This window comes from Sinohyriopsis cumingii, chromosome 4, assembly GCF_028554795.1.
Source record: "Sinohyriopsis cumingii isolate HCF-2022 chromosome 4, ASM2855479v2, whole genome shotgun sequence".
Lineage (NCBI taxonomy): Eukaryota > Metazoa > Mollusca > Bivalvia > Unionida > Unionidae > Sinohyriopsis > Sinohyriopsis cumingii.
In genome coordinates, this window is record NC_142964.1 from 57,191,160 (window position 1) to 57,208,100 (window position 16,941).

Here is a 16,941-nt window from a genome sequence, read left to right on the forward strand (position 1 = left end):
TTATGGTTAATGGGCAGACAATAGATAGATGACGGACAGAAGGTCTACAGACCAACAAACTATAACATAAGCAATTCTGGTCTATGAACGGTAGTGCTAAACAACAGCTTTCCTTCTGAATTCACTAATTACTGATAACTGTGCATTATTCAACAAAATGTTTTGCTATATTGTATGACTTTATTCACAAAAGTGCACTGCCTTTTATTTACTAGAGTGCACTACCTTACTACAGACACATGGTATGAAATTAATCCACTTCTAGTGCACTCCTAATGCAAAGATTCATTTAAATACAACAATAGTTCCTTTGAAATCTCCATTAGCAATATCAGTAAATCAATGTCACTGTGTTTAAATCTCCATCAGCAATATCAGTAAATCAACATAATGTGTTTAAATCTCCATTAGAACCATCAGTAAATCAATATAATGTGTTTAAATCTCAATTAGCAACATCAGCAAATTAATATAATGTGTTTAAATCTCCATTAGCAATATTAGTAAATTAATATTATTTCTGAATAATGCCACTTCTTTTAAACAGAGAAGCGTAAATATTTTTCTTGGTACATTTTCCCACTTTATTTTTTAAACTTTCAATTATGATCAAAATTTTCAAAATTTGGTAGTACCTAATTTTAAAACAAAATTCCATCAAAGTCATATTAAAAGGCACCAACTTTGGAGCTGCACTTAAAGGAGATCTTTTAATTATGTCATAAAAGGGGGTGTGAGTGGGGTGGGACCTGCTCACCCTAAATACTGAGACACTGTCCGCTCCACCACCACTGGTGCATCCTCGGTCATGGGCTTCCATCTTGTCAAACATCTGAATAGAAAAAAAGGCAACTTAAACTCAATAAAATGGAACTTTTACTTAGCCATCTAATGCAACTTAATTTAAATTTAAAATCATATAAGTCTGAAGCTGACCTTCTTTTCAAGCCTATATTGGTCTGTACTAATGTGACATTTCCATTAACCAAATAACTAAAATCAAGAATTGAGCAATTTAAACATTTTCTCGGTTCGATCTGAAATCCTAAAATTTTCTCCAAGATAAATAAGGCTAAATTTAGGGCTATTAAAATGTTTAACCATTAACATCTGCTTCTTTCTTTATTTTCTCAAACCAAAATGAAGATATTCAAACATTTGTTTGAGATGAAGAAATCTGAGATGTTTGGATACACTGGGTCCTGACTATTATACTTGTCATGAGCAAATATAAACATGGTAATAATCACAACCCGACTATTTTATCAAGTGCCACTAAACTGACAGATGAAATTAATAATAACAATAGCAATAATGTGGAAAAAATTTAAGTGCTCTGATTTCTTTAAAAGAACAACATATTCTATCCATCTTAGTTTCAACAAAATTATTTTGTGATAAAAGAAGTGTCTGTGTGTGTGTGTGTGTGTGTGCGTGTGTGTGTGTGTGAGAGAGAGAGAGAGAGAGAGAGAGAGAGAGAGAGAGAACAAATTTCCTGGAGTAAGTTCAGCCACACCACTGAAAGACCATATACCTTTTTACAAAGCTACCAAAGAAGTACATGCATTTGTCAATAGGTATCATGCATACATTTAAATTGTTACACACAACGGCAGTGTCAAATCAATGAGAAACAAAACAACTCCAAAATCCAAGAACTGCCAGGGTGTCAGGTGTGCACTGCTAATGAAACCATAAGTTTCAAAATGGAAACCATTACTTTAAGTATTTAGCTTTCCTCCAATCATTCTATCTGTACTATTTTAAATATTTAAATCACAGATACATGTGGAATCAACACGTATAAAGCGTAGTTCAATTGTTACAACTATAAGTCTTACACTATGATACAGAAAGAAGGAAAACCAACAAGTTTAGTGAAACTACATAGTGGAAATTTAAGAGACACTTACAGTATTGCAAATTAAATCACAAATAATCCTAAATTTTCTATCACAAGTCCAACAGTATAGAATGTTCTAAATGAAGTCCAATAATCTTTTATGTCCTGAAATAGCAATAGTTTTGAATGTGCTGATGTACCAATAATCTTGACTGCGCCGATGTACCCATAGTTTTGAATGTGCTAATGTACCAATAGTCTTGAATGTGTTCACAATATCCCCTAAGTACTGTGTTAGTCCAAAAGGTCAATCAGCATTTTGTATTTCCAATTAACAATTTAAATAAACAATTCTTCTAGAATTATATCTGAACACAACTATAAACTCTGATCATTGATTCCCAAAGATTGATATGAAACAGGAATGAATAATTGTTTACCAAATTCCTGTTATACACAGACAGTCACTAGACCAATGATGCAATGGAATGTTCTGGAAAACTAATAATTTCTAATGGAAAATTTCACTAACTCATAAAACAAGGTCAGATCTTGAACTTAAATTTAAGTAAACATAACAATCATGACAAAAATCAGGTAGGGGCAACTCTCAACCCTGACAAATATCAGGTACACTATATTAATTAAATATACATGAGACAATATTGTATTTTAGGGTACTTGTTGCATCAATGCACTAACCAGAAGGACATGGCCTGCATGTCAATCCCATGATCAAAAATTTGCTGTCAAACATGACTCCAAGTTCAAAAGGATATAAATGCATGGTGCAAAATGCATTATGTTAGCCTCATTATGATTCAGCATAAGAATGAACAAAATCCATTCAGGGATTTTAGAAAATATTAGCAAATTAAAAAACTTTAACCAAAACCTTAACACAAATTCTCTATGACCATGACCAAAAAAGGGTAAAGGTGAAACAGTTTATCAAAGAATGAATTATCTTCATAATGATTGATTCCAAATATGAAACAAATCCATTAAGGGGTTTAGGAAATATAAGCAAATAAAACAAACTTTGACCAAAATCTTAAAGCAAATTTCCTTACTGTGACACTAACCACAAAGTCAAAGAGACGAGATAGTTTATAGCAAAATGAAATGTATTTGCTTCATAACCATTCTTGCTTCGTGTGATGAAACTCTATCAATGGGTTTAGCAAGGATATGCAAATGAAAAAAATATTGATAAAGCCACCATCGATGTTGCTGCTGCTGGTGTAAGCAGTAAGCATGCCTTTCCCACTAATGTAGACATGACAAAGATTATACATATCTTCATATGATTATTTAACATGTTCATATTTGCGTTTTGTCAAATTACAGTAAAATTTCATAGATCAAGCAGGGTCTGCTAAAAAAACTAAGAATGTTTTAAGTGTTTTTTATGGCCTGGCAGCAGGCATAATATGTAGCCTTTAACTATCAATTTTTCACACTGATTTACTAGGTACATAGATGGTTCCAGGTATCAAGGTTTCAATGAATTTAAATACTTGGGTCTATACCCTCTTGATTCGAATGATGCAACTAATGCTTCAAGGAACCTGATATTATAAATTCATTATAAAGAGTAGAACTGGTAATAGCAAAAATTCACTACGCATGATAAATAAGACTGATAAAGTAACTCCTAACATTGATGTCATCCTGTCAACAAAAATATATGTGTTCTTCTCTGACCATAGCCTGGGGTGAGATATAGAAACCAGTTGCCATCTATGTCTCATAAGTGCATAATTTTACTTACCTGGTTTCGTTCTAGTAGGTTAGATCTGTTGCTGACAAGAAGAACAGCTTTGTCTATGACCCCCAGTCCCACTCTGGAGTTTTCCACTCCAGTAACAGTCATCCCAATATTATGCCCTGGTTCCACTTGTTCATTTGTCAAATCGACAGTAAGCTGCCAAATGGAAAGATACATTTATAATTAAATTATTGGTATTCAAGTGACAATTAAGGCCAACTATACTGCTGCATCATAACGGATTAAATATCTGAGCATCAACAATGGTATTGTAGGTGATCAGCATTTCTGTGATATTTCCTGAATACCAGTCTATTAGATCTAACAATTACAATATTCAGTAATATTTTCCAAATATGTATGTTAGATCTAACAAATAGAATGTGGGTGCTCTACAGATATTATGAACTTATGAGAGAAAGCCAGGTGTAGATTGAAGTTGTCTGCATTTGCAACATGCACAATGGAGAGAATGTTTGCATAGCTCTATCTTACTTTCATGTAATGTTGTTGAAATTTCATTTGATATTGTACTTATGGAATCAGGCATGATCTAAGCACACAGCTGATGAAAATGACTGTGCCCATGTGCTCAAATAAATCAGCCTGATTTGTGTAAAATACACTATCTTCAGCTGATATTAAAATAGGGAAAATGAATTTTGCCAGACTAGACAGTACAAGTTTCTGAAAGTACAATAAATGAATTACCAAATATATAAAATGAACAAAAGTTATCCATTTTTATAAACATAATTTACCTCTTAAGTCCAGGAAGTTAAAAAGACCAAGAGGAGCTATCATTTATAGGTGCACATCTCAAGAATGGCAAAGCTGTATGCTATAACCCCAAATACACCTATCAGCCAATCACCAAAATAAAGGAAATTAGAAGTTCTTTTAACAATACCTAATATATACAGCGAGGAAAACCTGGGAAATTCTTTTTCTTTAATAAGTTAACCCTGTGCAAAATAATGATACTTTCAGAATAACTGTTTGATCTAACAATTGCAATATTCAGTATTATTTTCGGAATACCAGTTTGTTAGATCTAAAAAGGATAAAAGTCAGTTAGGGCTGTTCCATTTAAACATATATGGTACCCAGGGAAAGCAGTTTGTAGAAAACAATATTTGCCAGAGTACTTTGATTTCACAGAGTTCATATTAAAATTATAAGAAATTTCTAAATTGCATCTATGGGTGAGAACCCCACTTCAAATGTGCCTTCCCTGGGTCCCATGTACATGTACATTTTAATGGAACAGCCCTTAAATTTCAGAATAAGTCTGTCAGATCAAATAATTACAATATTCACTGATATTTTTCAGAATATCAGTTTGTTAGATCCAAAAATTACAATATTCTATAATAGTATCAGAATACCAGTCTGTTAGATCTCATAATTACAATATTCTATAATATTAACAGAATACCAGTCTGTTAGATCTAACAATTACAATATTCAGTAATATTTTCAATACAAGTCTGCTTGATCTAATAATTACAATATTATATATTCTCAGAATACCAGTCTATTAGATCTAACAATTACAATATTCTATAATATTATCAGAATACCAGTCTGTTAGATCTAATAATTACAATATTCTATATTTTCAGAATACTAGTCTATCAGATCTAACAATTACAATATTCAGTAATATTTTCTGAATACCATTAGCCTATTAGATCTCAAAATTACAATATTGTGTGATATTTTTAGAATACCAGTCAGATGTAACAATAACACTATTCTGTGTAAATTCTCAGAGTAGATTTTTCTTAGGTCATTCATGTGGTCTAATGCAAAATACAAAGTCTTTCATGCCAGTATGATGCAGATTGTATGGAATATGCATACACAGTGACCAGATAATTAGAACCATCTACAGGTTAATTAGGTAAACATGCACTGACGATATAGTTTAATTTATCTGGTTCTCAATTAAATTTCTGCCTAACAAGTCAATCACTTTAACAGATGCATTAAAAAAAATAAGACCAAATAAAATCTTAGCATAAAAATGTATCATATTGTGAGAACATGAACTTGAGGGGTGAGACTGATAGATGGTTCAAGATTCTCTCAATTCTGTTTGGCTATGATACATCACAAGAAAGCAACATTTGACTTGGAGCATTTTTACAGTTTGCCATATTTCATGTACATGCACACATTTTCACAGTTTGCCATATTTCATGTACATGCACACATTTTTACAGTTTGCTCATCACTCCATGGACATGCGTACATTTTCAGTCTGCCATACTCCAAGTACATACACACATTTTTAAAGTCCGAATTACTTCATCGACAAATACATATTTTTATAGTTTGCCATACTCCATGGACATGTACACATTTTTACAGTTTGCCATGCTTCATTGACATGTACATATTTTTACAGTTCACCATACTTCATGGACATACACATTTGTACAGTTTGTCATACTTCATGGACATATACAAATTTGCAGTTTGCCATACTTCATGGACATACAAAAATTTTAAGGGTTTGCTATATTTTATGGACATACACAAATTTTTACAGTTTACAATACATCATGTACAAACATTTGTACAGTTTTCCATACTTCTTGGACAATTGGACATGTACACATTTTTACAGTTTTCCATACTTCATGACATGTACACATTTTTACAGTTTTCCATACTTCATGGATATATACACATTTTTACAGTTTTCCATACTTCATGGACATGTATACATTTTCACAGTTTTCCATACTTCAGTGACAGCATATGTTTATCTGGTTGTCATTTAAATTTCTGCATCATAAGTCAATCACTTTTACAGGTACATAAAATAAACACTGCCAGTAAAAATCTTAGCATAAGAAAGGTATCATACAGCGAGAACATGGATTTTAGGGGTGAGACTGATAGGTGGTCAAAAATTCTGTATGATGTTTTTTTTTGTTGCCATAACAAGAAAGCAACATATGACTTTAAGCATTTTTACTTCATGGATATATGCCATATTTCATGGACATACACCATATTTCATGGACATACACATATTTTCACAGTTGGCCATCCTTAATGGATATATGCCATATTTCATGGACATACACATATTTTCAGTTTGCCATACTTCATAGGTATATGCCATATTTCATGGACATACACATATTTTCATAGTTTGCCATACTTCATGGACATACACATCTACAGTCTGCCATACTTATGGACATATGCCATATTTCATGGACATATGCCATATTTCATGGACATACATATATTTTCACAGTTTGCCATACTTCATGGATATACGCCATATTTCATGGATATATGCCATATTTCATGGACATACGCCATATTTAATGGACATATTTTCACAATTTGCCATACTTCACAGATATATGCCATATTTCATGGACATACACCATATTTCATGGACGTACATCATATTTTCACAGTTGGCGATACTTCATGGATATACGCCATATTTCATGGATATATGCCACATTTCATGGACATACACATATTTTCACAGTTGGCCATACTTCATGGATATACGCCATATTTCATGGATATATGCCATATTTCATGGACATATACATATTTGCAGTTTGCCATACTTCATGGGTATATTGCATATTTCATGGACATACACATATTTTCACAGTTTGCCATACTTCATGGACACACACATTTACAGTCTGCCATACTTAACGGACATATGCCATATTTCATGGATATACACACATTTGCTGATGAAGCTCAATGGGTTCCTCCCAAATTATAAAAGTCTTAACATGATGCTATTGTACCACACTGAGTTTGGATTTCATCGTAAATTTCAGGATATCAGAGAATTTATTGTGGAAAGGTCCAATTTCAATATGTAGTAAGTAGATTTTGCTTGGCAAAGCCTTGTTCCTGTCACAAATTATGAACATAAGGGTGAGATTTTCCAAGCTCACACCAAACTTATATTTATAAACAATTTTTATACTCCACTACTTTCCATGTTTACCATTATAGTATAGACCCATATCTGCCATCATATATAGAACTGGCAGAAAATCAACTGTACAGACATTTCTCATAGATTACGTATAGAATACTTCAGGGATTCGTATGGAACAGATATGGACTGAAAAACTTATGTAATCAGACAATTTATTCCATATCAATTCCATAAGTACTTCACAGCAAAGAATGCTCTATTCGGCCCCATTCCGCAACAAGCTTTCTAATAAGTATTTGTTCCATTTATTATTTAACAGATGATCGCTGTAAAGAGCTTTCTGATTGGTCAAAATTTTGTACTTGCCCAATGAATCGTCGCGTAACGGAAACTGATGGGAATGAGAATGCTTGCTAAACATGGCGATTCAAATATTCGAGTGGGATATGAGATTGAATAACCATGTGAAAAATATGCGGCAATGAGAATAGCTTGAATGCAAAGTCGATGGGAATGTAATTGGTCATTCTGTATGAAAACTGAACGCCAGGACTAGCATTTTGCTTTCTGTGCCATAAAGAGCTTTACTATAGCAACTAACGTGCTAAATAGGACAAGGAATTGAACCAGGATGATTTCGATGTTGTAGAACTCCAAACTGACTAACTTCCAGAATTTAAGATAGTCATATCTTTGTGAAATTTTGTTGGCCCACACGTAGAATCAACTTTCAATATCATGAGGCATTACTGTGTACATTATCAAAATATTCTAGGTGTGTTAGAATTCAGTGTAAAATAACTTTTTATAAGAGTAATTATAGCATGATAAACGTTTATCATGGCTGCTTATGGAATAAGGACTAATTCAAGAGACCACAACAGCATCACAGCTTGTACATTAATCAAAAATCAAGTCTGCAGTACAACAGTGACATAAGGCAGGCTCCTAGCATTTCTTCTTTTCATAATCAATGCCTCAAATGGATGCTTTTCTGTAATTTTGCATCATTTTCACAGTTGAATTTTTCAACGCAGCCTAATATTTTATGTTTTATATATGTTTATGTGTTCACAGATGCCTGTGCATATGTTCCAGGCTTGATACTTTGATTTGTAAAATCACTTTATTATTTAGTGTCAAGCCAGATTCTTCACATCATGTTGTATATACTGTATATATTGTACATAACATAAAAGAGGCCTCAAAGTAGATTAATTCTGTAACTAATTGACTTACCCTCTCTAAATAAAGTCTTTATTATTATTATCATTATTATTATTATTAACTCCCATATCTCTTGCCTTGGATGTCATGTAATTACAATACCTGTAAAATTTTTTCATGCACACTTAAATATCACCTTGGTTCATAAAGTCCTGTTTAATTCATAACATTATTTATTTGAAACCTTTTGAAATGTCTGAAAAACTACTGAAACTTCAGTAAAATACTATATAATGATCAAAATTTTAGTGAAATCTCACGAAAGTTTTAGCCAAGTCTTTTGTGAAACCTCAAAAATATTTCCGTGAAATTTTAGTGAGATCTCACCACAATTTCAATGAAAGTTTTGATCGAAATATTTGTGAAATCTCACATAACTTTTCAGTGAAATGAAAAGACTTAAGTGATGCCATCATCGATTAGGTTTTGTATGCAAGAAAGAAAATGAGGACAAGAAAAACCTAAATCTTATCTGATAATGTCTGTCAAAATAAAATTTATGATCCATTTTATAAATTATTGTGAATATTTATCATTGATTCCCAATAATGTGTAAGAATCATCAGGCAGTTTAATAGAAATCTGAAGCAGATTTTTGTATGGTTAAGGCAGAAAGCAATTAAAAACCTGTCTGAAATCTGCCTTAAGGACTATTACCAAATTCCACATGAACTATTTACAAATTCCATATGGACCACTTACAAATTCCATATGGTATATTTCCCAATTCCATATGGACTATTCACAAACTCCATATGGATTATTGCCAAATTTTATTGCATACAGACAACCTACAGATCTCATGGACTAATTTGCATATTCCATGGGATTTTCCATAAAGAGTACGTAAGGAATCCATAACATTTCCATGTGGATACACTGAAATCCATAAGACTGGTTCAGCTATAGAATGAAAAAGTCCATATGGATATTTCTGTAAAAGTATGTATGGATTCCATATCCAATCCTTATGGAAAGTTTCGTAAGGGCAGGGTCTGAATTGGTAGTTTAAAATTATAAATATGAATGATTACAACAAATACTGCCATTACTGCCATCAGACAATGCAACAGAAGATCTGGCTCTTGATGGTGTATGTTTTACAGGTGTATGTGTTACAGAGATAATAAAATACAATATAAACAGCATCATGCTAGTAGATAATGTACCTACCTCTCGGTTAAAGCAAGTTCTCCTCACATCATATTTTATTTGATCAGCAACAATCTCTCCATCCTGGTGAATGAAGTATGCAATACTTCTGCCAGATGGGGTTAGGTGATGTTTAAGTCGACTCAGGTCATGTACTTTTATTGCTCCACTTCGAAAGAAGGTTGAATTATATAATCTTCCTCGACTCAATGTCTGAAATTCATGAATTAAAAGTTAATTTACTAAATCTGATCATATCAGATACCTTAACAGTATATAAAACTACCAGTATGATATGGAAGATTACATCACAAACTAAATTTATTTTAAAACAACCTTTACCACATGAACCTAAAAGTGCATGTATGTATCTTTGTTTGCATATTAATTATGGATTTTATTTATGTGTTATGATTTTGAGAAAGGCTGATTCATGTTCCTTACAACAGCTCACTTTCCAGGTTTTCACATCGAAATTTACTGAAGGTAAGCCTTGTTACAATACAATGGTCAGGGTCCATGAAATTACATCTTGATATATGCAGAATCAATTATATAACACAATGGTCAGGGTCCATGAAATTACATCTTGATATATGCAGAATCAATTATATACCACAATGGTTCTAACCTAAGGCAAAATGCCATGATAGGCAGTGAGAAAGGGCATTACATATCAGCTTAACCAAATCTGTATTGAGAATTTTGCCCACAATATCTTGCAAAATGACTGAACTAATAATTTGGCCAAAATCAGATGTAAAATTAATTTTGAAAATTATTCTCTTTCTTAGCAATTTGAAGTAATATGCCAACTGACTGCTGATGTACCACATAAATAGCAAGAACCACAATCAGCAGAACTCTATATAGATCGAGACATTTGCCACCTAGATACGAAGATCCCCAACCAGTAGAAATCAATAGTACTTTAGATCTAGACATGTGTCACCTAGATAGCAAGAACCCCAAGCAGTATAAATCAATAGAAGATCTAGACATGTGTCACCTAAATAACAAGAACCAATAAACCAGTAGAAATCAATAGTAGATTAGACATGTATCACCTAAATAGCAAGAACCCCAACCAGTAGAAATCAATAGCTGATCTAAACATGTCAACTGGATAACAAGAACCCCAACCAGTAGAAATCAATAGCAGATCTAGACATTTGTCACCTAAATAGCAAGAACACCAACCTGTAGAAATCAATAGTAGATCTAGACATGTGTCACCTAAATAGCAAGAACCCCAACCAGTAGAAATCAATAGTAGATCTAGATATGTGTCACCTAAATAGCAAGAACCCCAATCAGCAGAAATCAATAGCAGATCTTAACAAGTGTCAACTATATATATAGGAAGAACCTCAGCCAGCAGTAATCAATAGTAGATGTAGGGATGTACCACCTAGATATCAAGAACCCTAACCAGCAGAAAGCAATTGCTAATCTAGGCAAGTGCAACCTATAGCAAGAACCCAAATCAACAGAAAACAATAGTAGATCTAGGCATATGAAATACAAATTCTGAAAAAAACAGTACTTCAAGTTCTTGCATCACTAATCAGTGACAGAGTACACATGAAAATCAATCTTGTTCTGCTGTTTTAAACTGAATGTAAAAGTGTCAAATCTACATGTAAGCAATTTCAACGTACTTTATGATTATGATACCCAGGATGTAATTTCTGTTTGTTGATGAATTAACAGTTACAGTGGCACACTTCGTTAAGAAGACAAATACACAAAATTATGTTTGGAATAAAATAGGTATTTTCAAGGTCCAGTTAAGACTTCTACATGTCAAAAGCATAGATGAAATGAAATGATAGTGGGCATCATTTTGTAGAGTATTTATTACTATTATTAATAATAATATTTAAGAGGATAGAATGCATTTAGCAAAGTACATGGTAATCTCTCACAAATCCCACAAAGGCATAAGATATTCAATAGTGAAATATATGATAACTTTCCATGAGTCCCTCAAGGGTTTACAATATTCTTTACTAAAAGATAAGGTAATCTCCCACAAGTCCCTCATGTGCATACAATAATCTACAGCACAATATATGGTAATCTCCCATGAGTCTCTCAAGGGAATGCAATGTTCTATACCAAAATATAAGATACTCTCCCATGAGTCCCTCAGGGTGTAAAATATTCTATACATGTGCACACAATTGAGATAAAAATGTACTAATTTGAAGGTTAATGTCACACAAATAAGTCACTTTAAACTTGTATAATGTACATATATCACCAGAGAAACTAGAGAGAATTTCTGGTGAGAGATATGATGCTTTGGTAGCTGAAATATCTCTGATCTGAACACAGTAAGATTGTCATATTGCTTTAGTTAAGGCAGCTGATTCCTTTAGTAGATCCAGTATACTGAAATGAATTTTTAAATGCATTCATTCTTGGCTTCACAGTTTTAAACATAGGTTTGATGCTGAAAAAGACTAATAGAGATGGTATTGCTGGTTTGGACCATTATATCACCCAGGTACAAAGGTGTTAAATTATTATTTATGATATGAAATTCTGTTGTCAAAAATAATGTCAGTACATGTCAAGATTGAAACAAGTAAGCAGATAATCTGTTATTCTATCTGCCGCTTTGAAATTTAATTATACAATTAATATTAACTTATGTGCATGGATGCCATATTGTGAAACTGTAGTCTATAATAGGTAATAGATATACATGTTTAATAAAATACTTTTGTTGCATGAATAGGTAGATATTTCTTTTCTTCTGTATTTAAGTTGGCAGTAAAGTAAGGCCTGGAACCTATAAAGTTACAGACATGATCTATGTGATGATTCCAAGCTAGTTTATCATTAAATTTAGGAGTTTATGGCATTCATTCTACACTAGATATATATTCATCATTTGCAGCTGAATGGGGTTTTTCATGGATAATCTGTTTGATGTTCCTACAAGCACTGCAGTGGGCTTTCAATATACTGGGTACATTTCATTGACTTGACACCATTTACTGATATGATTAAGACTGTACTGCAGCGGTTCTTGAAGTGTGTTGCTGTCATCATCTAACTATATGAAATTCTGCATCATCTGCATTCATATCAGTTTTTATGTTCTCTATATAAAATAAAAATTCATTAATGTCAAATAGAATTAAGATAGATGCTAGGACTGAGCCCTGAAAAATGCCATATTTTTTTGAACCAGGTCATTATAATGTGCTCTGAACTGCACATGCTGGGTTCTGTCTAGGGGTGAAATAATATACCATTGCTGCATGCCTATAGCAGAATTATCCTGTATTGATGGGGTAGGTAATTGAGGATGCAATTGATCCAACCATGAAAGTTATGGATTCCCCTTGTCTAAAAGTCGCAGGAGTTTTGTTTCCATATACTGGCTTACTCTTTAAAGCAGCAACCTCTGCAATGATGACAAGTTTGCTTCATTTATTTCAGTACTATGCTGTAAAATTTTCTGAAAAATTAAGTTAATATCTCCTTTCACAATTGAATTTGCCATTCTTTAGAACAGATCCATATGCATTTGAAATTGAGGGAAGGACAACTATAATATTATCTGATGTTTAAAGTTTGCACTTGGTGACCTGCTTCTTTCCTTGTAATCCAAACTCCTACATATTCATGGTTGTAACAGCATTTGGAACTAAGTCAAATGTTATTCATTGTAATTTTACTCGCATCAAAGCTACTGGATGACAGCAGTATTGTTCATTGGTAAAATCAACATGTAACACATACAAATTTAAATACAGGCCGTAACACAAACAGTGAGCAACATAAAACAGGGGATCCACATTTTGTAATGGAATCATGGAATCGGATGTGTTGGATCAAAAGGACTGGACTGTATTTGAAACATAATTCACAATTCTTATGCAAAAGATGGAGGTATCATGAGAAAATAACAATACAGTTCAACTCATAGTGGAATTTACTAAGACAACAAACTTGCACATTATATATAGTACTGACTGAGGTCCTGATGTATATTTCCCAATGTACATTATCCCATTTTCTGAATCAGTTTTGCCCCAAGAAATATGTGATGTGATGTGATATGGATTTTTAACGTAGCTGTAACAACTGTTCAGTCATATCGCTATGATGTCTCCAGTGTGGCAGTTTATAGTGATGTCTAGCACTGGGGCATCATTCCGCAGACATGAAACATGATGTCCCACCCAGTCAAATTATCCTGACATCAGGCCAACCAGTCCTAACACTAACCTCTTAATGCTGAGCACCAAGGAAGGCAGCTGTTAGTACCATTTTTGAAATTCTTTGGAATGACTTGGCCATGGATCGAACCCACGACCTCCCGTATCCACGGCGGACGCACTAACCACTAGGCCACCGGAGCAGTCGCCCCAAGAAATAACTGTCAAAGTTTCATAAAGGTTTATTACAGTTTAAGGATATTTCATTGCATCAAGACTACAACATAAATAACAACTGGATTGCAAACACATTTCATTAAAATGCTAGCAATAATAATAATGATAATGACCTTATTTAAAGAAGGTAACACGGTTAGCTAAGAACTAATCTACCTTGAGACCCTCATACAAAGGAATATATTTATTTTAGCTGCATCTCTGAAGCCAGTGGAAATACTGCGTTTGGAAGAAGAAAATGAAGTGGGCATTTCTATCTCAACTGGAACACTATTCCAGAGCAGAGTGTTCCAGAATATTGGAAACTTTTTTAAAATAACTCCTTATCTGGTTTGGGAATTTTATACTGTTTGGTAGACATGGATTGCAGGTGGGGAGTATCACCAGGTAGCCTATACTGGAATAGTGATTGTAAACATGCAGGAGCACTATTATGGGATATCCTGTACATTAATATGGCTTTTCTCAAACAGATTCAGTCTTTAATAGGTAATATCTTTAACTTGCCAGCTAAATTTACCTTGCTTTCTTTCTGGATTGATATTAGCCCTAATGCTCTGTTCTGAAGATGTGGTAGCTTTGCTGTGTTTTTATCATTTGAATTAGCCCATACTGTATATTACAGTGGTGTAAATAGGGTTGTATGTAACTGTTATAAAATAGTTTCCTGTGCCTTTCAGGGAGAAAATGTCTTATCCTACTGAGAAGCCATAACTTGAATTGACATTTTTACTGATATGTTTGATATTTTCAACCATGATACGTTATTTTTTTTTTATTATCTACCAGAACACCAAGTAGTCTATCCTTCCATGTCAGACATGGTTCATCACTATCAAGATTTGTCCTTTTTTGCTGTGTTGAGATAAGTAATTTTAGTTTTACCAGTATTTACCACCATGCCATTGCATGTGCACCAGTTTTCCAGTTTGTTTAGGGCATTCTGTAAAGAAATTTCAAGTTCATGCTTTGTGTTTTGGATGTCTGACAATGTTGTGTTATCTGCATAGAGATCTATAGATGATATTGAGTCTCTTAGTAAAAGTGGTAGTCATTAATAAATATAAAAAAAAGTAATGGACCTAGGACTGAGCCTTGTGGTACTTAATATATAATTGTTCCAGGTTCAGACAGAACATCATTTATGTAAGCATGTGTTATCTTACTTAAGTAAGAAGTAAACCATCTAATTGTTCTTTCATCAGATTGGTAGATTTTCATTTTCTTCAAAAGGATTTCATGATCCACCATGTCAAAAGCTTTCCTGAAATCTACAAAAACAGATCCTATTATTCTACCTTGGTCAAGTGCTTGAAGCCATTTATCAGTTAGGGAGATCAAGGCAGTCTCACAGGAATGTTTCTGTCTAAAGCCTGATTGATTAGGGCGGAACAGCAATTGTTGTTTAAATATGACATGAATGAGTCATGGACATGTTCTTCAATCACTTTTGACAAGTGTGGTAGTATTGAAATTGGTCGGTAGTTATCAGCGTCATCCTTAGAACCAGATTTGTGAATAGGTGTTACTTTTGCAGTTTCCATATTTTGGGGACAGATGAGGTTGCAAAACTTAAATTGTTTATGAATGGTATGCTATCTACAATATCAGAGGCAGAAGATTTAATGAGTCATGGACCAATCTGATCAAGCCCTGTAGCTCTCTTGGTATCAAGTTCATTAAGACATTTTTTAACAAAGTTTTTCAATACTGGTGGGATAGAGAAACAGACCTCCTTTTGCTGCTGCAGAACTTTCTCAGTTCATTAAAGTTGTTTTCTATAACTGGTTCTTTTAACTTTGTGGTAATGTAGGTGAAAAAATCATGGAAAACATTTTGCAATGTCAGTGTCATCAGTGACTATGGTGTCATTTACCAGAAGTGAGTGAATTTTATTTGTCTGATCTTTGTATGTTCCTCTCCATTATAATAGTTCATTCACACATTAAAACTGTAGCTGGTATAAATCTGACTCATCTGTGACCTACAAAGTGTTGTATGTTTTCAGAGTAAATCAAGTGAATAGATGTAAAAAGCTAAATATGTTCATTACCAAAAATATTACATTTGCAAAACATTATACATAAAGTGTATAAATGTACAACTTTAAGACATTGTTGAGAAAAATCTCCATTCTTCTATATTTAATGGATATCTTAAACTTGGATCCATTTTTATAAAATGAATTGTACTTACCAATATAACTCCTCCATCATATGCATCTGAATCTGAATCTATTCGTACCTCAAGCTTCAAATTTTGTTTGTCCTGTATTCAAGAAAAGATTGGATTAACATAACAAAAACATAATGACAAAGTTGTATCTGTAAAACAACATAAAGCAGCACTGTACTTAGTTATTTACTATCATTTCAAACAGGCTCAGAATTTACCAAAACATTGCATAACATGTCATGAAGTAAACCATGATAATTTAGATGGAGAGCATTTGTATCATAACTGAATGGTTTGCAGGTCTGATTCCAACCCAGGCCAGCCTGATACTGCTGTCTTAGTGTGTAAGTTGGAGAGGCAATTACCTCCCATTTCCTCAATATGATATAGCAAATAAGGTGCTCTTAGTTGCAGTCAA

At 33.3% G+C, this 16,941-nt stretch overlaps 1 protein-coding gene across 1 annotated transcript in view; it reads right to left on the bottom strand.

Annotated features, from left to right (window-relative positions):
• The window catches only part of LOC149801209 (complement C3-like), a 272,151-nt gene that overhangs the window by 213,974 nt on the left and 41,236 nt on the right, over positions 1-16,941 (bottom strand). The window contains exons 4-7 of the mRNA XM_089956779.1: positions 16,545-16,616; positions 9,955-10,146; positions 3,618-3,770; positions 758-832 (exon numbers count right to left, since the gene is read on the bottom strand). Of these exons, the coding sequence (XP_089812905.1) occupies positions 758-832; positions 3,618-3,770; positions 9,955-10,146; positions 16,545-16,616 (492 nt within the window). The remainder of the gene's footprint in view (positions 1-757; positions 833-3,617; positions 3,771-9,954; positions 10,147-16,544; positions 16,617-16,941) is intronic.